At 35.6% G+C, this 21,407-nt stretch overlaps 1 protein-coding gene across 1 annotated transcript; it reads right to left on the reverse strand.

The window, feature by feature from the left end:
• Positions 1-13,555: 13,555 nt before the first annotated feature.
• Positions 13,556-17,920, reverse strand: LOC120123178 (protein kinase PINOID-like). The gene is made up of 4 exons (XM_039142127.1): positions 17,774-17,920; positions 17,572-17,714; positions 14,738-15,223; positions 13,556-14,517 (listed from the first exon to the last, which is right to left on the reverse strand). Exons 1-4 carry the CDS (start codon positions 17,918-17,920, stop codon positions 13,734-13,736), a joined length of 1,560 nt encoding a protein of 519 aa, XP_038998058.1. The 3' UTR covers positions 13,556-13,733.
• Positions 17,921-21,407: the final 3,487 nt, after the last annotated feature.

Raw genomic sequence — 21,407 nt, forward strand, 5'->3', positions numbered from 1 at the left:
TATTAGATCTGATGAGCCTTTTCCCCCACCCTCATGAATAAAAAGTTTCTTGAGAGTTGGACCCAAACCATTGCCCCATTCGCCGTTCAACTGCCTTCGACCAATAGTGGTGTGCACCGCCACTACCCATTGCTCCGACGACCATTTGTGACCCCGAACCGACCACCAATCCTTTAAACCCATCACTGCTTATCGTAAAATAACCAAAAAAAAACTTTTGAAACCCATTTTCCGATCTCGACTACCGTTCATCGGTAAATGTCACCGTCGACACCAGTCGCTGCGCCATCTTTTCCTGATCAAAACCCCGGTGATTGATTTTCGAGCCTCGCCATTTTTCATCGTAGAAAACGTTTGAAAGACTAGTCGAAAGTTTTAAAACCCGACTATATTTTTTGCACAGTTTCTACCGATCCCGAGGAGCATTACCTCACTGCCACTGTCATTAAGTTCCTCGCTCTGTTCTGACCAAAACCTAGTTGGGTTTGTTACCTCACCGTCTCACATACTTCGTTCATCGTGAGTAACCTCTGATTTCCCTTTTCATTTATTTAATCGTATTTTGGCTATTTTTTGTGTTGTTTTCGATTGATTATGGTGTTTGTTTACCTCCAGAGTGATTGACCACCTTGCCTCGTACATTTTTCCATAACGCGCGCCTCCACACACTAGTGGCGCGCTTGGGCTTCGTTCTCCAACTGATTCTTCCAAAATCTGAGTCAACTCAAACTGAGTTGATCGAGTTAACTTTGACCAAGTCAACCAATTGACCGTTTACCGTTAACCTTTGACTTTGACTAAAAAGTCAACTTTTTTTTTAAAAAAAGTTATATTTTATGTTTTTCGACGTCCTGGGTTCGAATCCGAAGTTCGTTTCATCAAATTCAAACTTGGTAAGTTGTTTTTTGGTGTTTCATCTTAATATTAAATCTGATTTTTTGATTAAGTTTTGTTTCTAACATAATTTCTTTCGCTATGACTCTGATGTATTGTGGGACATTGAATTCAAGGTTAAGGGTGATCGATTGGAGACTAAATGATCGATTGGTGTAGCTCAAAAACTGAGGTAATACACTACTGCCTATTGTATGCTTTTCAGAACTCATTGATAATTAGTGAATGAATGAATGAAAATGATTGGTCAATTAGGTGTATTTAATTATTGTTGGACTCGAACTGAAGTTGATATAAAAGCATAACATTGTATAAGACCCAGATGACTCGTATAAGAAATTAGAAGACCGATAAAAAATCATTCTAAGTTCAGTAATTAATTAGTAAATAAATTAATCTCAGGATCCATAAAATTTTGATTATATTCTTTAAAGGTTAAATGTTAGGAATGCTTGGATAAAAAATTACAAAAATAGTCCTATGGAGTAAAATTGTGGAAATGCCCTTGTACTCTGAAAAGACCAAGATTGCCCTTGAAAGTGAAAAATAACTTTGAAATGACATACCTGACCAAATTACCAGAAAATGTCAATGTGTTTGGATTGAACAAAATTATCGAAATGCCCCCGAGCTGCAAAATAACTAAAATAATCTTCAGTATTCAAATGACCAAAATACCCATAAACCTTAAAAGAACCGGAATACATTGAACTCTATGATAACCGAAGTAACATCGAGTGTTGAGGTGGCCTAATATCTTAACGACTTAAAATAAATGGATATCTTTGGTAGATTTCGAAAACACCAATAAACCTAAGTGTTGTATAGCCATTTAAGGTGAAGCACGACCCATATACGTCGGTCATTCTGGATATTGTACAATACATAAATAAATTAAACACCACTTAAATATATGTTCGTCTTGTGAAGATTTGTTCGATGTCAATTATAAAGAAGGTTTGTTCAACTAGTGCAATCAGTCCTAAGGAGTGAATATCTGTGAAGTATCTCGACCCAAATGATTGACAAGTATCGCAGTGTTGGAATCTAACTAATTCAACTTGACTTAAGTCTGATAATTTGAGATAATCTTAAATACTACAAATCATCGCCTAACCCTTATTAGGTTAACTTAAAAAGAATTCTACAAGAATCAAAATATCTGAAATTCCCCTGATTGCCTGAATAATAGAATCACTCTGGTTATATTTGAATATTAAATTATTATGATGTAAGGTTCACGAATACCTTTCTGATACACCTGAAATCCTAAATGGTCTTGAAGTATCAAACTCTGAATGTCTTTTTAGATCTATTAGCAATTAAACCCTTTTAATAGGGACCTCGATCTTGAAATCCAATCAATTTTAGGTAAGTTCATATTTGTTATTCCTGATAATTTCCAAGAGCCTTAAAAAATATATGGATCTCTAGTGTGTTCCCTATTGACAAAAATGTTTTCTCTAGTTTATATAAAATACGATTTCTAATATTTGGTTTATGATTTCTGAAACGAGTTACAATTAGCTCCTGATTTATTATATTACTGTCTACTACCTGATATGTTTTATTGGGGTACTGTATGGGTAGGTGTCTGAAGACTCTGAGGTTCAACTAGCCGGTAAATCCTTTATATTCTGATCATTCATATTGGACTCCTATATCCTATGGGTCTAGGGTAAGTCCTTATGGATGTCTGTTCTAGGGTACTGCATTTGGTGTAAGGTTGAAGGGAAACTCTGTATTTTAAATAAAAATCCAAGTTCTGATTTCTATTTTATGATATTATTGGTTCTATCTGAAACTGTTTTATTGGGGTATTAATTGAGTAAGATTATGGAGTCTTTGAGGTTCAGATAGCTGGTAAATACTTTTTGTTCTAATCATTCATATTAGACTCCTATATCCTAAGAGTCTTTAAGAGAAAATAACCTCAGTGACCGAAAATTCCTTATAATATACGATTTTGACCAACTTTTTTTCAATTTGCCAAAATGACCAACAAAATCGCAATGTAATCTCTAAATCGCAACGCGATCTCCAGTATCACAAATCAGTTTCCAGATTCGCAACGCGATTCTGACTATCGCAACGTGATAATACATAATCGCAACGCGATTCTGACTATCGCAACTCAATTCTGACTATCGCAACGCGATTCTGACTAACGCAACGCGATTCTGACTGTCGCAACGCTGAATTTCAAATTCGCAACAGGTTTTAGTTTCACAACACAAATGTTTTGGGTATATAACTACGCAGCAGCAGTAACTCATAACCTAAATCCCTAAATTGCAACTCATTCCATCTCCATCTATCACTCTCTCCGGCGACATCCGTTCCTATATCCAATGACATCCTTCCCCATCCGGTAACAGGTTTTAGTTTCGCAGCTCGTTTGTTTAGTAAATTAATTTACAATAATGAAATCATCTAATGTTGATCATGTTTGGATAGATTTGTGTTTTGGAGGGTCATGGGAGAATGTTCATGGTGTTTTACAATATATGCCTTTACCCATGAATCTTCAACTAAAACTGTCATTAAAAAAGTTAACTTATGAAACTCTAATGTTGCGTGTTGTAAATAAATTGAATTTAGAGCCCTTAAGTGGATTTAGGTTATCTTATCAGAGAAAAGGTAAAGTTTATTTGTTAACCGACAATGAAGATGTTGAACGATTCATTGCTTACATTAGTGTTTCGTAAGATGATGTTACATTGTATGTTGTTGGACCTAGAAGTAGTGAAGTTGGGTCAGTAGCGGATAGTAATCAACTAAGTTTTTCAACCCCAGTTTATGGTGCTCAAAATTTAATGGTTCCACCGCAATATCATCACCGAGCAAATTTTGTTTCACCACATTTTCAATATCAAACACAATCACAAAACCCACAACATTTCTCTAATCTAAATCTCAATCAACTTTCAGCACCAAATTCCGGTTTTCATATTGACCAGTTAGACGATGATGAGCCAACAGAAAAAATTGTGAGTACTAGTCAGTATTCGAAATTTGATCTTGGTCAATACCCGGACTTTGATCTTGGTCAATACTTGGATTTTGATGATGTTTCAGAAGAACAAATAGACCCTGCGTGTAATAATTTTGATATTGGTCAATACCCGAATTTTGATGATGAAACAGCCGCTACCGAGGAAGATGTTGTTGATGATAATGAGGAGGAAGTTACGACTTTAAATGAACATGTTGAACATCCATTCTGTAATTCATATAACCCTGAAGAAGAAAAAGAATAAGAATAAATCCCCGAAAAAAAGTCCCCGAAGAAAATACCACGGGAGTATAACTGGAATATGCCATAATTACTGCAGATACCGGAAGAAGAGTTGGTAAAGATAGCAGTTGATTGTTACACAAAAATTATTCGTATCAAGAAAGATGATTGTTTTGATACAAAGGAAGACTTGAAGATAGCTTTGTATACGAAATGTGTGGAAGATGGCTATCAACTAAAAGTTAGCAAATCAAGCAAAGATCGTTTCAAAACAAGGTGTATGATTGACAAAAACTGTACGTGGCGTATGATTGACAAAAACTGTACGTGGCGTATGATTGCAAAGAGGATAAAAGATTGCGAAATGTTTCAAGTTAAGACTTTTATTGATAAACATACATGTTCAAGAACCCAAGTTTTTCCTCACCATAGACAGGCAAACAAAAAGGTGTTGGGTGGTTTTCTGGCTGAGTTAATGTTTTTGAATGGTAGGGTATATCGGGGATATGAAATTATGACTGAAATGAATGCTCGGTTCAAGATTAGTATCTCATATTCTCAAGCTTGGAGAGCCAAATTTTATGCCTTGGAATTGTTAAGGGGGTCGGCAGAAGCATCGTTTGCCCAACTGCCGGCTTATTGTCACAATTTAAAGCTGAAAAATCCTGGGTCGGTAACTCATATCAAAACAGATAGAGATGGACGATTTGAGTTGCTGTTTATCGCCATTGGTGCTGCGGTTAGTACATCAATATAATTTTGTTGACTCATTTTTGTTAGTTACATGCATTTCACATTTAAATGATTATATTTCTTGTGTATATGATTTTGTAGATTCGTTCGTTTATTACTTGCATGCACCCATTTATTATAGTTGACAGAGCACATTTAAAAGGTCGATACCTTGGAGTAAACTTATTAGCAGTAGCCATGGATGCTAACAATGGGATACTGCCAATAGCTTACGGGGTTGGCAAATCTGAAACCTCTGATTCATAGACATGGTTTATGGGGTATCTTAGGGATTGTATAGGTCCTATTAGCAATATGAAAATCATATCCGATAGGGCAAACTCAATTGACAATGTTGTTAGAAGGTGTTTTCAATATGCTTTTCATGGACTTTGTGGTGTTCATTTGTATAGAAATCTAAAATCAAGGTCTGCTGGTATAAAAAATCACAAATGGACATACTGGAAGGTTGTAAAAGCTTATCGGGAAGTGGATTTTAATAAGCATATAAATTGTTTAAGATGTGTTTTGCCTTAGTGTGCTCAAACACTAGAAGATGTCGGGTTTGAAAGATGGTCAAGAGTATATCAACTTGGAGCAAGATATGGTTTCATGATGTCTAATAGTGCAGAATCAATCAACGCTCTAAGTCGTCATTCCCGTAAATTACCCATTACTATGTTAATGGAGTTTTTTCGAGCCTCTATTCAACAGTGGTACTACAAGAAAAGAAATCATGCATGTATTATTTCTTTAAATTCGTAACTTATCATATATTTTACTAAGTATTATTTATTTAAATTTACAGGAACATTGGAACATCGTGTTACACCATGGACTGAAAAAAAGATAACGAAACGTGTTGTGAAGTCAATGTCATGGAAAGTTAAACCATGTTCAAACACTTTGTTTGAAGTACTGGATAATAACTTAAATGAGCTTGTCGATCTAAATGCAAAGACGTGTAGTTGTATGAAATGGCAAACATCTGGTTATCCGTGTGGCCATGTTATAAAAGTTGCTCTTTATCTAAACCAAGATGATTCAAGCGCATAAGCTATGGATTGCTACACTACAGAAGTATATCGGCAGACTTATGCTGCGATTATCTACCCTATTCCACATCCTTCTGAGTGGGACATACCAGATGAGTTACAAACAATTTTGCTACCAGCCATGGACATAATGCTACTTGGCCGACCAAAAAGTCACGATCGTATACCGTCCAAGGGTGAAGAGAAGAAGAGATCGACATGTAGTCGGTGAAAGGAAAGTGGTCATACAAGGTTGACATGTGGATCACCAGTGCCATCACAATCATCTTTTTCTCTACCAAAATATGGATCCTCATCAAAATCCAAAGCTCATATGCTGTCAAGAAAAAGGCAATCAAAATCGCAATCAAAATCAAAATCCCAATCACAACCGGCTTCACCTTTTGGGACTATTAACTTAGGTGATTTTTAAATGCAAACGTTGTATTATGTGTATTTTATGTGTAAACTTTTAACATTTTCAGTTAGGCATGTATTAGTAACTTGAGTTTGAACATTGCTATGATATGTTCAGTTGTTATCACTTATTACACATTCATTTGAATATCGCAACGCGAATTTGACTATTATGTGTATTTTATGTGTAAACTTTTAACATTTTCAGTTAGGCATGTATTAGTAACTTGAGTTTGAACATTACTATGATTTGTTCAGTTGTTATCACTTATTACACATTCATTTGAATATCGCAACGCGAATTTGACTATTATGTGTATTTTATGTGTAAACTTTTAACATTTTCAGTTAGACATGTATTAGTAACTTGAGTTTGAACTTTACTATGATCTGTTCAGTTTTTATCACTTATTACACATTCATTTGAATATCGCAACGCGAATTTGATTATTATGTGTATTTTATGTGTAAACTTTTAACATTTTCAGTTGGGCATGTATTAGTAACTTGAGTTTGAACATTGCTATGATCTGTTCAGTTGTTATCACTTATTACACATTCATTTGAATATAGCAACGCGAATTTGACTATCGAACCGCGAATTTGACTATCGCAACTCAAAAATCGCAACGCGAATTTGACTATAGCAACACGAATTTGACTATCGCAACACGAATTTGACTATCACAACGCGAATATGACTATCACAACGCAAAAATCGCAACGCGAATTTGACTATCGCAACGTGAATTTGACTATCGCAACGCGAATTTGACTATCGCAATGTGAATTTGATTATCGCAACGGGAATTTGACTATTGCAACGAGAAAATCGCAAAGCGTATTAGACTATCGCAACGCGAATTGACTTTCGCGTTGCGATTTTGGCTTTCGCATTGCGATTTTGACTTTCGCATTGCGATTTTGAGTTTAGCGTTGCGAAATTGTACCTTCAACAGGTCTTTTGCCTTCAATATGATGCAGATTGAAATCAACAAATCAACTTTTACATTTCAATCAATTAAACAAGCACAAATAAGAATTATTTATACATTAATTAAACAAATCAACTTTTACAAATCAATTAAACAATCAAAAAAAGTGTACCCCAGACAGTTGTTTATGCACCCATACATCAATTTCACACAGCTCACTTCAGGATTAACCTGCAGAAACCAAACATTTGCTCAAACAACACTTTCTACACATCTAAAACTAACAAACAACAAATTATTATTGAATTCTAGGTACTTAACAACACTTGCATTTGACTTATAAATTGTTTATGGACACTTTCATAACGCGGATGCAGGTAGGCAGTGTCTCGCATATATCGCTCTAGCCATAAAATACCGAAACCACAAGCTATTGTACCTCTATCTCTATCGGTGAGAGGTAGAAACTGTGTACTTCCTGTCGTCAAACACTCCAAGCACATACATACGAGAGGACCACAATCCCCTCTGGCTTCCTTCGTTCGTTGTGGCGCGGTCTCGTCTCTGATAAATGTAACATTGAACTTCTTTTGCTTCTTGTTTCCAGAATAAGTCCAATAATTAATCGCATCCAAGAATTTAGCCAAATGAGGGCTCATCCCTTAATAATATCTCTCAAATCAGACAATGATATGTAATTTATGATGTTGTCATATACTATTGTCTTCAGGGATGGGAGCTGAAGCTCGATGAGAAGCCAATGAGTACGTTCCAAAACAGGGATAAATACCTGCAATCATAAGTAATAATTCAATTGCGCACTTATTTATGAACACCTTTAAAATATTTAAAAAATAAATACTAACCTTATCGACCTCCCACCATGCAGGATAAAGTTTAGCTTGTCCATTAGCCAACACATATGATTCCTGTCGTTGATTCTTCAAGTCAACTACGTGAAAAGACGTCGGCATAATTGTATATCGCGTATTTTTTTATTTTTCCTGATTTTCCTTATCATTAGAAGACGTGATACCCATGCATCAATATGCTGTTTTACAAAAAAAGACATATATTAGTGAATTACATAAATTTAAAAAAATTAATCAAAATGAAATATAAGAAAAATATAAGACTTACCCCCCATCGAAATAGCCTTTGTCTTCAACCCCTAATAACACACCCCACCAAGACCGATCAATCAACAAATGTATATCATCGTTGAGTTTGTATATGTCAGCGTAACACCCCTGGCTCCGCTCATGTAGATAAAAATCAACTGCGGTCTTAGCCCAAAGGGTATTATCCAGAATTATTTCCGGTAGTTTTCTCCTCTCCACTTCATCTGCCCGAATGGTACTGGCTGGTAACTCATACGAAAGCCAACAGTCATCCATCATGTCCGGCATGTGAGAGGGTTTCTTAATAATTCGACATATTACGCCGTGTGAATCGAGCTCTTGAATGGTGGGAGGGACCTCTTCAACGATGACAGGGGCCTCTTGAACGATGGGAGGGGACTCTTGAGGGATGATAGGGGCCTCTTGAATGATAGGAGAGGCCTCTTAAACGATGACAGGTGAGTCGGGCTTCTTCTTACGGAGTCTTCACACTATTGGGGTGAACGGAGACGTAATGGTACGTGCACGCCGTCTGATGCGTGAACCCCGTCGTGCAAGAAAAACCCGACGTAAAGCATCCACCTTATCGGGCCGCTAAAAATAAATTAATACATAAATCAGTAAATAAAAAGACATGATATTAAACAGTGAAAACAAAGACAAATATGTTTCAAACTTGCACGGTATTCACCCAAGTTATTATTCTATCATAGTTCATAAAATGCATCAGATAACATTCCAGAAGTAAGCATTTATATAAACATTTAAAAGGACAACATATAGGTTTAGTGCATGTTCAAGGACAACATAAAGAGTAGTAGTTTATTCTTGAAACTTAAATTTGCAACACTGTAAAGTTAGTATTTGTCTTTGTCTTTTGGTTGAAGTAATGCAATCCATTCAAGTTTCAATTTGCAGAAGAAGAATAGTTTCTGAAACTTAAAATCGCAACATGAAACTTAAAATCGTAACGCGAAAATGACTATCGCAACGCGGAAATGACTATCGCAACATGATAATCACAATACAAAATAAAAATCGCAACGCGAATTTAGTTTCGCGTTAAGATTTTGGTTTCGCGTTGTAATTTTCTCATTGCGATTTTTAATTCGCAATGCGATTATCCTGTTGCGATAGTCATTTTCGCGTTGCGATTTTAAGTTTCGTGTTGCGATTATTCTTCTTCTACAAATTGAAACTTGAATGAATTGCATTACTTCAACCAAAAGACAAAACAAAGACAAATACTAACTTCACAGGGTTATTTTAGAATTGTTTAGCAGTATTGGTAGCAACCGAATGAATTTACTACGAAATCTAAGTGAAATTACGAGTAAATCAAGTTAAATATGAAAAATCTTAAACTTACCTCGTTGCGTAGAGTATGAACCTCATTCTGCAATGATGCTACCATCTCACGTAGAGCCGCTACCTCACCACGTAAAGTAGATACCTCATCACGCCATGCACCATTGTTATCGCGTAAAGTACCGACCTCCTCACGCAAGGCATTGACCTCATCACGTAACTCCCCTAACTCATCCCGTAGAGGTGGAGGTGGAGAACATGGAGATAAATGTGGAGATAAATGTCGTGGCATCTTTGTCGATCGCCTATCATGAGGTGATGGTGGAGAAGAGGCTGGATGATGTGACGGAATAGGTGATGGCTCTCGTTGTAGAGGTTTATAGTGTGGTCGATCAGGTGATGGTTCTGGTGAGGTGATGGCTCTCAAAGTGGAGGCTGCTCATCATCCGTGCCATCAAAAAAATGCTTACTAGCTTGCCACCAATCAGTGGCAAGCTCAGCCTCCGTAGGTGTCAGCCTCTGTAATGGAGTGTTGGCCTCCTAACAATATAAAAGCTCAAACAAAGTTAAACGTGTACTAGTAATAACTTGTTTATATATGGTAGTATTTGTGTTAACTTACATCATTTATTGTCGTATACCGTAGTAACTCTTCCCAAATCAACAGCCGCCGTTTCCTCTTCCAGGAAATAGCTCTAGGAATATCATTTGAAGTTTTTAATGCATATGTCTACATGTCGGGAAAAGCCTCAATTATCTAAATCTACAAACAATATAATACACAAACATTAGTAATTGTTAAATAATTAATTATAATTTTGGAAACATTAAATAGAAATTCTTACCTTAAAGGCCCAAATAAAGCCTGACAAAGTGTATTTGGAACCATCACCACGCAAACTTTTGCGGTCATCTAAGGCAGACGACAACTTATTCCAGGTAGCTTTCCATAGATACGAACCCCACGGAAACAGGTTTCATGCATTTAGGTCCTCTACCAATAATATTAGGTCCTTAGGAATAGGTTGTCTGGCCTCTCTGCCTAAAAAGCCGGAATGCAAAAGTACTAAAAGGCATACTCGGACAACAACGACGTCATCCATCTGAGTAAAACCATCTTTCTTATTCAATAATCTTGTCAAGTCGTCGACATGTAAATTCGGCTTCTCTATTGACAGCTCAGGAAAAACCCGGGATAACCATGATGGACGGGTAATATGACTAGTGTATCGACCTACATCATCGTGTCCGAAGCGTAGACCAGTGATTAAGCAAAACTCCTCCAACCCAAAACACGTATACGCCGGTGGAAAATGAAACCATATCTCTTCATTACTACGTTTTATACTCTCGGGTAGATCGCTAGTCATAGTCTGAAGCCACAAATGGGTCAACATAGCATCTCCACCCGGATGTTGTACTTTCAGCCATGGCCCGAAGCAAGTATCCTCTAACAATTTTCTTTGTACAGGTGAAAGCTTCGACGCAATTGTAGTGACTAGGCTTATTTTATTCCTTAAGGTCAATTGAGCCGAAAAAAAAGTTCTACAAAAACAATAAACATACCAAGTTAGATATACCAAAAACTACACTGTGAAGATATACCAAAAACAATAATAAAAATAAAGAGTAGTAGTAGTTTATTCTTCAAACTTAAATTTGCAACACTGTGAATTTCGTATTTGTCTTTGTTTTTTGGTTGAAGTAATGCAATTCATTCAAGTTTCAATTTGCAGAAGAATAATAGTTTCTGAAACTTAAAATCGCAACACGAAAATAACTATCACAACGCGAATTTGACTATCGCAACGTGATAATCGCAACGCGAAATGAAAATCGCAATGAGAAAATCGCAATGCGAAACTAAAATCGCGTTGCGATTTTCATTTCGCGTTGCGATCCTCGGTTTCAAATAGTCGTTGTCTAAAATTGAAACTTGAATGAATTGCATTACTTCAACCAAAAGATAAAAAACAGACAAATACTAACTTTACAGGGTTAAAGACTAAACAATTTAGCAGTATTGGCAGCAATCGAATGAATTTAATAAGCAATCTAAGTGAAATAGTTAATCTATTATTGAAATTACCAGTAAACTTATCATCAATTTCAATATGAAAAACCTAATAATAATGCAAAAATTTCAAAATAAAAATAATTAAAAAAACTAACCCTCGGTGGTTGATTTGGTTGATTTTCCATTTCTGATCGTGAATGATTGTGAGGGTGGCTCTGAGAGATGGAGATAGACGGATTTCACCGGAGATGGGGACGGATTTCGTCGGAGATGTGGACGGATGTCGTCGTAGAGAGTGAGAGATGGAGATGTGACTGAGTTGTGATTTAGGGTTTTAGGTTAAGAGTTGCGATTACGGGATATATTAATATTCGTGCTTGAAATTTGAAAATAAAATACGCGTTGCGATACTAATGGCGCTTTGAAAATCGCATTGCGATTATGTATTATCGCTTTGCGATAGTCAGAATCGCGTTGCGATTTACATATTCGTATTGCGATAGTCAAAATCGCGTTGCGAATCTGGAAACTGATTTGCGATACTGGAGATCGTGTTGCGATTTAGAGATCGCATTGCGATTTTGTTGGTCATTTTGGCAAATCGAAAAAAAGTTGGTCAAAATCGTATATTATAAGGAATTTTCGGTCACTGAGGTTATTTTCTCATTTTAAAAATCTGTTTTACTAAAATAAATTACTACTATTTTTAAACTATGATTTCATTTTATTATGGTTTTGAGGGAACACACTAGACGTCTATTTTCAATCTCTTGAGCCTAGTCCTCTCAACGTTCCCTATGAACTATAAGCCTCCTATCTGTTACCTGAAGAAATATAAGTGGAACCCCAACTCATCAAGAAAACTTGTAGATGCGTGAATCAATAAGGAAATTTTATGCTTGTCATTTATCTGCATGTCTTTCATCATCACCTGGTAGTTCTGTATTACTGAGCTCCCCAAAGCTCATTCTTTTACTTACTATTTCAGGTAAAAAGAATCGATCTAGTGCAGTTATGGACTTCAGTAATGGGAGTTCATTTAGCTTGACTTGCAGAGTATGGTACAAGCGTAGTCAGGGGCATGTAGATCACATTTGCTTTTTATATTGAGTCTGAAACTTGTATGATTTTAATTATAATTGTATTATATGAATGACTTCGTGAATTTTTATTTTATTTATAAATTGTCTTATGATTTTACATGTTTTATCAAAAAAATAATTTTTTCTAGATTTTTATTATGGGTCGCTCAGGTGGCCCTAATGTAACACCTTAGATCGAATCGAGTCACCAATATCGGTATAAGGGTGTCACAATCAAGGTTAGTAGCAGAACTTAGTGACAGAGTTTGAGAAGGTTAATTTAAAATTTTAAAAAATTCAGAGGTTTAAATTAAAATTTTTATGATTTTATTTTACATTTTTCCAAAAATATTATTGTCTAACTAAAATTTTTAAAATTTTGATAGGTTTAATGAGATTTTTTAAAAGTTATGGGAAGGAGTTTAATAAAAAAATGTTAAAGTTCAATATGAAATTTTAAAAAATTTGAGAGGGCCAAATTAAATTTTTTTAAAATTTTAAAGGATTATATTATAATTTTTCAAATTTTGAGGGGGTCATGACCCCACTAACCCCTCTTGCCTTCTACCACTAATCAAGGTTTTACCTTAATTCGTAAACTAACTCAAATCGCACATTTAATTTTAGTGAACAAATTTCCTCAACAAAAAATTTCTATGTACATAAAACTTAAACCTAGAACCTAAAACATGTTTATATTACTGAACTAATGCGTTCGTAATAGAAATATTTATTTTACGACTACTTGTTGGTCATCTTATTGTCGTCCAAGTAAAGAAGTCAAAGTAATTAATATAGGATTTGCTCAGACTTTGAATTAATAAAAGGGAAAAAGTTGACTCTTCAACCCCTAATAACTGTAATTCATTGCTTTTCTGGTTATATTTACGCAACTACGTATGACAGCAGCAGACAGAATACGTGGCGCAAACAACGCCGTTGCAGATGAGCTTTCTCAGAAGAAGTAATCAAACGCGGTCGATTGTTCCTCGCTATTTGTCTGGTTACACGTCGATGTCGATTGCCGCCTTATCCTCGGTATCTCCGGCGGCGCCACCGACCGAATGAGTGGGAAATTCAGCGATTTAAAGAAAGGGTGCGTTTTGATATCGGCAGCACCGCGTTTGGATCCCAAGCGAGCGTTGGAGTCCTTGTTCAACAAGGCGGAAATGAGGTCACGCGCGTGGTGTTCAAGGAGGGAGGAAGGCGATTGGGTTGGAAAAGCGAGAGGCCTTTCGACGATGTTCCGCAGCGTAAGCTCGTTCGATGGAGCCGCAAAAGGCGTAAGCCCGTAGATCATCTCGTATACGAAGACACCGAAAGCCCACCAGTCAACCGCATTGCCGTGAGACCCACCGGAGGCGACCTCCGGTGAGACATACTCGTGGGTCCCAACGAAGGATTCCGATCGGGCAGCGACAGGCTCCGCCACGAAGAACAGCTTGCTTGGTGGTGCGAGCGTTTCGATCTTCTTCGACCGCAGGATCCTACGGAAGAGACAGGAGAGTCGGGTTAGCTGGGGACAGTTGCCGGACTGATTCCGTGGCGGCATTGGGTCCGGAGAAGACGACGGTGATTCAACGGCTGGGATAGCGTCGGAGCAAAGTGAAAGGTCGAAATCCGAGAGCATGATGTGACCGTCTGATCGTACTAAAACGTTTTCCGGTTTTAGGTCTCTGTAAATAATACCCAGCATGTGAAGGTACTCAAGAGCTACCAGAACCTCAGCTGCATAAAACCTGTCAAAAACATTATTATTAACTTAAATTTTCTCAACTACCAAGCACGGGGAAAGGAAATCAATGACAAAGCCAACTCTTTTAATGTTGCCTGCATGGAAATTAATGAAAAAAAGCTGCCCAGATTAAAGCATGAAACTAATATCAGGGTAAAGTCAATGTAGTTACTCGTTAGAGCTTCAAAAACCTGTTTATGGAAGAAGATGAGAAAAAAGTGTACCTTGCGGAGTTCAAAGAGAAGCATTTTCGAGGTTGTTTGTGTCTAAGAGAATGCAAATCACCTCCTGAACAATACTCCATAACTATACATGAGAAATTAGAAGCTTCAAATTCAGCGTACAAAGTAGGCAAAAATGGATGATCCAGCATCTTCAAGATCTTCTTCTCCATCTCAGCACGTTGCACTTTTTTCTTCATCGCCAACGCTTCCTTATCCACCACCTTCATCGCATAAAAACAGTTTTCATCCACGTTAGCCAGCCGACAGAGGTAGACAGTCCCAATGTCGCCGGAACCTATGTTGCGTAGCAGTCGGAAATCACGGAAACTGAGGCCGGTTTTTCCGGCGGAGTTGACAACGGATCGGATAGTGCAGTAAGCGAAGTCGGAAGATCGGTGGGGTTTGAGAGAAAGATAGGACTTGGATGTTGGGAGAAGCTCAAAAGAGAGATGACTAAAGTTGCTACACCTTTCACTACTCATTGAACTCGCTCACTTTCCGAGTTACGTTTGTATTCCAACATTTTATGTTTTCTCACCCTCACTTGAGAATCCGAACCGGTCAAAGATGGGTGAAAGCAATGAACTTTGAAAATTGAATTTTTAAAAAAATATGAAGCCTTTAGGACTTTCTTTGGTTAACTTTGGGAAGAAGACAGGAAACAAAGGCAAATGGAACTGAGTGTGTCATAATAATAATAACAATAATAATAAAAATATAGATCGGAATAAAATTGGTTGCTACAGTTGTTTCTCTTTTTTCCGATGGTGTGAAGACACAAATAGGATAAAGACAACAAGGCAATAATTTTCGTTCGGTCGCATATTTTGCTTTGAAATTCAATGTTGTCTCAAGCGAAATTGAAAATGATTATTATCTTAAGAGCATGGTTTTTAGAATCGGATCGGTTAGGGAATCGGTCATGCTATCGGTTCATTGGTTCAACCGGTCGAACCGGTTCGATCGGTTGAAAGAACCGGACGACGTCATAATTTTTTATATCATAATTCATATTTAAAGCAAGTCATAACATATATAAGTTAAAAACCATAAAAATCAAGTGAAACAAAATGATTCAAATTAACTATAACATGATATTTAAGGTAAAACATATTAAATAATAAATATAATTATATAACTATAATTAAAAAATAAATTTGGGACTAAAAAAATCATAACAAAATGATATTGTTTGGTTTAATTTTTTTTAAAACAATCTCACATGGCTAAGAAACATAAAAGATCATCCCAACTAACTTTTATAAATAATAGAAGTAATTTGGCATTCAAAATCATAGAGCTTTTTGGTGAGCATTGAGTGAACTATTCTTTCACTTCAATCAAGCTCGAATTTTAGGCTTCAATCGAGCTTCTAAATTTTTTTTGAGTTCAAGCCTTTTCGAGTTCAAGTTTCAATATTATATTCCGAGTTCGAGTTTAACTTAATAATTTTTAGCTTATGAGTCTGAGTAGAGTTGAGCTTACTTTTAAAGTTTTCAAGTTCGAGTCGAGCTCAACAATACTCGAGTTCGACTTGGCTCGTTTAACAAACGACGTCGTTTGGTTTAATTTTTTTAAAACAAAATTGGCGGTTTTTTCCCTTTTTTCGGTTTTCAGCCGGTTCGGTTTGAATGGTTTAGCGGTTTCGACCGGTAACGGCTTCCGATTGAACCGACCGATCCGGTCCGATTTTCAAAACACTACTTAAGAGAGATTTTTCAAAGTTATGTTTCAAGGGAAATAATTTCAAAAAAAGGTTGAAATTTATAATGTAAGAAGTTGCATTTTCAAGAGAAATTTTTTTAAGCAAGACATAATTTGTTTCAAGAGAAACAATGTCGATGATTTGGGTTACAAATGAAACTATCTCAAGTGAGACAAAATTAGTTTTCAAAAAAATTATTTCATGTGAGATAAAAAATTTACTTTTGAGAGAAAATTACGAGTGAAGTAAAATTTGTGTTTCAAGGAGTGTTTCAAGGGAAATTGTGATAAGCAATATTAAATTTTGCTTGAAGAGAAGCAATCTCTAAAGATACAAGCGATTTGTTCATTCACGTTAAGGAAGTCTAATAGTTGTTTGATGATTTGACATTTTATTTGAGAATGTTGGGTTTGTTGACGATATTGTTCATTCGCGTCGAGGATAACTCATATTGAAAAACTACATCTGAAGACAACATTCTTCCTTCACGTTGAGAAAGTCTGATTACCTGAAGATAATTTAATTTTGGAAACGACACTGCTCCTACGTGATGAAGAGATCTGGTCGCTTGGGTGATTTGCTCGATGTCAAATCTAATGATTACATTGCTCATTCGTGTTGAGGAGGTCTAGTCTCTGGATGATATTGTTCTTTCGTATTGAGGACCTCTAGTCGTATTTGGATAATTTTGCCTACGGAATCAACATTGTTCCTTCGCATTAAAGAAGTCTAATTATCTTGAGATTATTGATTTTGAAAATAACACTGCTCCTACGTGCTGAAGATATCTGGTCGCTTTTTCTGTCCTTCCCATGTCGACAACCCATCCACCATTCCACGTGTTATTGATAAACATATGGGTTGTAAAATATATAGTTTTGTAATTAATTAGAAGAAAGTAACAAGAAGCATGAGGTGTGATGTATATTAGAAAAGCCAACATTAGGGTTGTGCAAAATTATTCGATCCGGTTGACTCGACTCGTCGACCAAGATTATAAAAAACCGGGTAATTTTATTTAAAAAAATACTCGGCCGGGTCGGGTATCCGGCCCGACACTTTCCGGGTCGGGCCCGGGTCAAAAAAATGAATTTTCCGGGTACCCGAGTACCCGGTTAAGTTTCAAAACAGACGCATGTTTTGACAACGATCTGCAGTTCCTCTGTTAAGCCTTTTGACAGCGAAGGCCATGGTTTCGTTTATCATTAACCTGTAAACGGTTCCGTACCCACCGGCGCCGATGATGTCGTTGTTGGTTAATTTCAATGTGCTCTTTAAGAACACATCAGATGTTAGTGACTGCAACAATGGGGATCTGAAATGAACATCACCATCTTCCCACTTGAGAAGCCTTGCTCATAAATGGCGTCCTTTCTTTTCCATCGCTTGTAAAGAAGGATCATAAGAACGATCTTCGATATGATGAAGACTGTGCAGCAAATGGTGATGTAAAAGGCTATTCCCAGATCATTTGTCATTTTTATCTCTGCAACAACTTGAAAATTGGAAGTTAAAATCACCATTGATATCAACTAAGGTGCATGAAGAAGCAAACACAAAAAAAGTGAAGATAAAAATGGTAAACTAAAATGAGTTTATGACTATAAATTTCTGTTAAACTCTACAATTACATCCTTACCAACAACATCTCCCTATAGTTAAGAGCTAGCTGGGTAGCTACTTAGTAATTGTCATCACTCGTCATTGAGCTTCTTCTCCAAGGCATCATCATCATCATCCCTCTCTGTACAAAATTCTAACCAATCACTGGAAAAAGCAGCAAATGTAAAACTGGGTTTAGTTAAACTGGGAATAGAAACTAAGATCAAAGAAAAGGATTTGAAAAAGGCAGAAGGAATGATCATGTGAAAGTGTGTGCTGTCACCATGGATTTTGCACCACGTTTGTACTCAGTGTATGTGTTTAGGTTAAATGTTTGTATTTCGAAATTTTAAATTTCGTGTTTCGATGTTGGAATGTGTAATTCGAAGTTTCGAACATTTAAATTTGTATGTTTTTTTATTTAATAATTTGAAGAAAAACAATCCAGGTATTCGGGTACCCGACATACGGGTACCCGCAAAATCCAAGTATTTGGGTACTCGCAAAATCCGGATATTCGAAAACTGGATACCCGAGACATCCGGGTTAGAACCCTAGCCGAAAAATCACTGACCCAGATTTTCGGGTTTGCACACCCGTAGCCAACATGGCCAAATCGAACAGTGCATGCATGACATGTGATGTGATGTGAGCCGAGGTTGTGTGGTTCAATTGTTTCAACAGTTAGGGCAGAGGTTTGGTCGATGGGACTCCTAGCTCGCCTCGCCTCGCCTCCCAACCCAAACATCATTTCTCATCGTATTTCATATTTACGCAGTCCTATCTAAAAGTTATTGGTAATACAAAGGATTTTATATTGGATATAAATTGCTTGGCGTTATTAGATTTCATATATGTTTCTTTTTAAATCATATTTTTTCGATAAAATATTATTTATCCGAGAAATTTTACTGTTTATAGTCATTATAAAATATTTAATATAGTTTATGGTCATTAGAATAACGCTTATGACAATTAATTATTTTATATCTGTTATTGAATCTTTTACCATTTTACTCTTAGGGTGCGTTTGGTTCACGGAATGTAAGATTACCAGTGGGACTAAAAGATTACCAGGGAATAGGATTACTGGGAATGTTGTATTTTGTGTTTGGTTGGTTTAGCAGGAATGTAAGATTAACGTGTTTGGTTAAAGAAATAAAAGATTTTTGGAATGTATATTTGACCAAATTGTCCTTATTATATATTTGTATAATATTACAAATTGTAAAATATTTATATATTTTCTTTAAAAAATTAAATTCATAATATTTATATAATTTTTTTTACAAAATTTAAAAATATAAAAAATGTTTAATGAAAGGGTAAAAAATTTTTAGTCCCTGAACTTCATATAAAATTTTAATTATAGACTTTTTTTTGTAAATCTAAAATAATTTAAGGATAAATTTGTAATTTAACCTTCGTAGAATTTTTATTATTCAATGACAGAAGAAGGATATTTTTGAAAAAAAAAATAAAAAATTAAGGGCATTTTAGTCCAAAATGCCGGTAATATTACAATACCTAAGGGAATGGAGGTAATGACATTTCCGATAATAAACCCCAAAAAATCTACTATTGGTAATAAAATATTACCGGGAATGAGATTCCCGGCCAACCAAACATGGGAATCCCACAATCCTTGAACCAAACACCCCCTTATGTTGAACCTATAAATGGATGTTTGATTTTTATTTCATATGAACTTTAAGAGAAAACATCCAAAAGCAATTGTTTGCTTTGGAAACACTCTTATAGAATGTTGCCTTGAGTGAAGAAGAGCAGTACCACCAGAGACCATTACATCTTTCAGGTGTTAGAGAGTCGTGCTAATCTCGGAGGATTATACGTCCATTGTAGCGATTACATATCTCAGGGCAAATTCGCTTTTAAGTCAGTGGTTAATGCCACGACACGGTTAATCGGTTCTTTGTTTAAATATTTTATATAATATTTTTCAGTCAGAACTAACTTCTCATTTTACAACAGTCAAAATTTGTCAATAATTTAGAAGCGAATTCACGTACCGTTGTTCAAACATGATCAACATTAATAACGCTTGGTATAGCAGTTCGGGTTTGTTTTTTCTAACCAATGTTTCATTATTAAGGGTGAAACGAAGGTATAGAGTTATACATTCTATTAAATTTGGTTTGCTATATATATAGTCTTTCTCTAACTATAGGTTTAAACTTATTGAAATTCCTCTGTTATTATATATAAAGAAATGCATGAAATTAAGAAATGTGGTTAAACACATTTTCACTAAAATGTTTGAAAGCGGACTTTTAATGCACGGATTAATGGATACGTTTATTATTATAATGCATAATAATGCATCTTTAATGCTGTATTTGAACACCCAAGAATAGCACTGTCATTGGAGGGGTTCATAGGAGTAAAACCGAATAAATGTGTTTTATTGCTGTCGATATATATTGCTGATTATTATATCTTGAAGCATGCGTTTAATAGTTGAGTTGTTGTTCTGTTAAACGTTTGATTAACATTTATTGTTTTTGAACAAATACATATATATGTATGTATAACTATAATGATTGATTAGCTATTTTGCATTTAAACGAGTATACGTTGATATTATATTTGCAAAAAAGGCTTTTGTTTTTAATGACTTCTTTATTAAGGTCTAATGGGTTTACAGCTTTTAATAGCTTTTTAAAGTAATTAAACAATTTTTTTTTATTTTAGAGGAGGCATGATTTTGTAGACTGGCTAATAATACCATTTTAATAAGTGATATTTATTGGTATATTAATCGTACAATGTGGTGAGTTAATACCGAATGCCTCGGGGTATGATAGTTGGTTCATGAGGAGATATGAAATCATTTACTTTATGTGGGGTAAGATTATAAAGCTCTTGAAAATTAAGGTGAAAATAGTTGTCGATTCTTTTTTACTGTACTAATAATTTATTTTGAAAAATATGTAAAGACACATGACATGTGTAATTTTAGAGAAGTATGAAATTGATGAAGTTGAAATGAGAATCTCCAAACCGAATAATTGTTAAATTCATATTTGATTTCCACAATCTACTAAAGATAAGAATCTTTACAATTAGTAAATTATTTTAATTTTATCACTTTTAGTAAATTATGTTCATGACTAATCATGTATAATCTTCATTTTAATTTAGAAAATTCAAAGAGATATTGGTTTAGATGAAGTGACTGTCACAGTAGATTTTGGGGTCATGCTGATTAAAGATGTGATGCAAAGATTGAAGTTGCAAGCATGGTGAGAATGAACAAGTCTGTTTGGGCGTTATAATTCTACCTACAAGGTCAGATTAATTAAACTTGTTGCATATTAATTCATGTTTTATAAATACATGGAT

The sequence above is a fragment of the Hibiscus syriacus genome, unplaced genomic scaffold (assembly GCF_006381635.1).
Source record: "Hibiscus syriacus cultivar Baekdansim isolate YM2019G1 unplaced genomic scaffold, ASM638163v2 tig00110391_pilon, whole genome shotgun sequence".
NCBI classification, from domain to species: Eukaryota; Viridiplantae; Streptophyta; class Magnoliopsida; order Malvales; family Malvaceae; genus Hibiscus; species Hibiscus syriacus.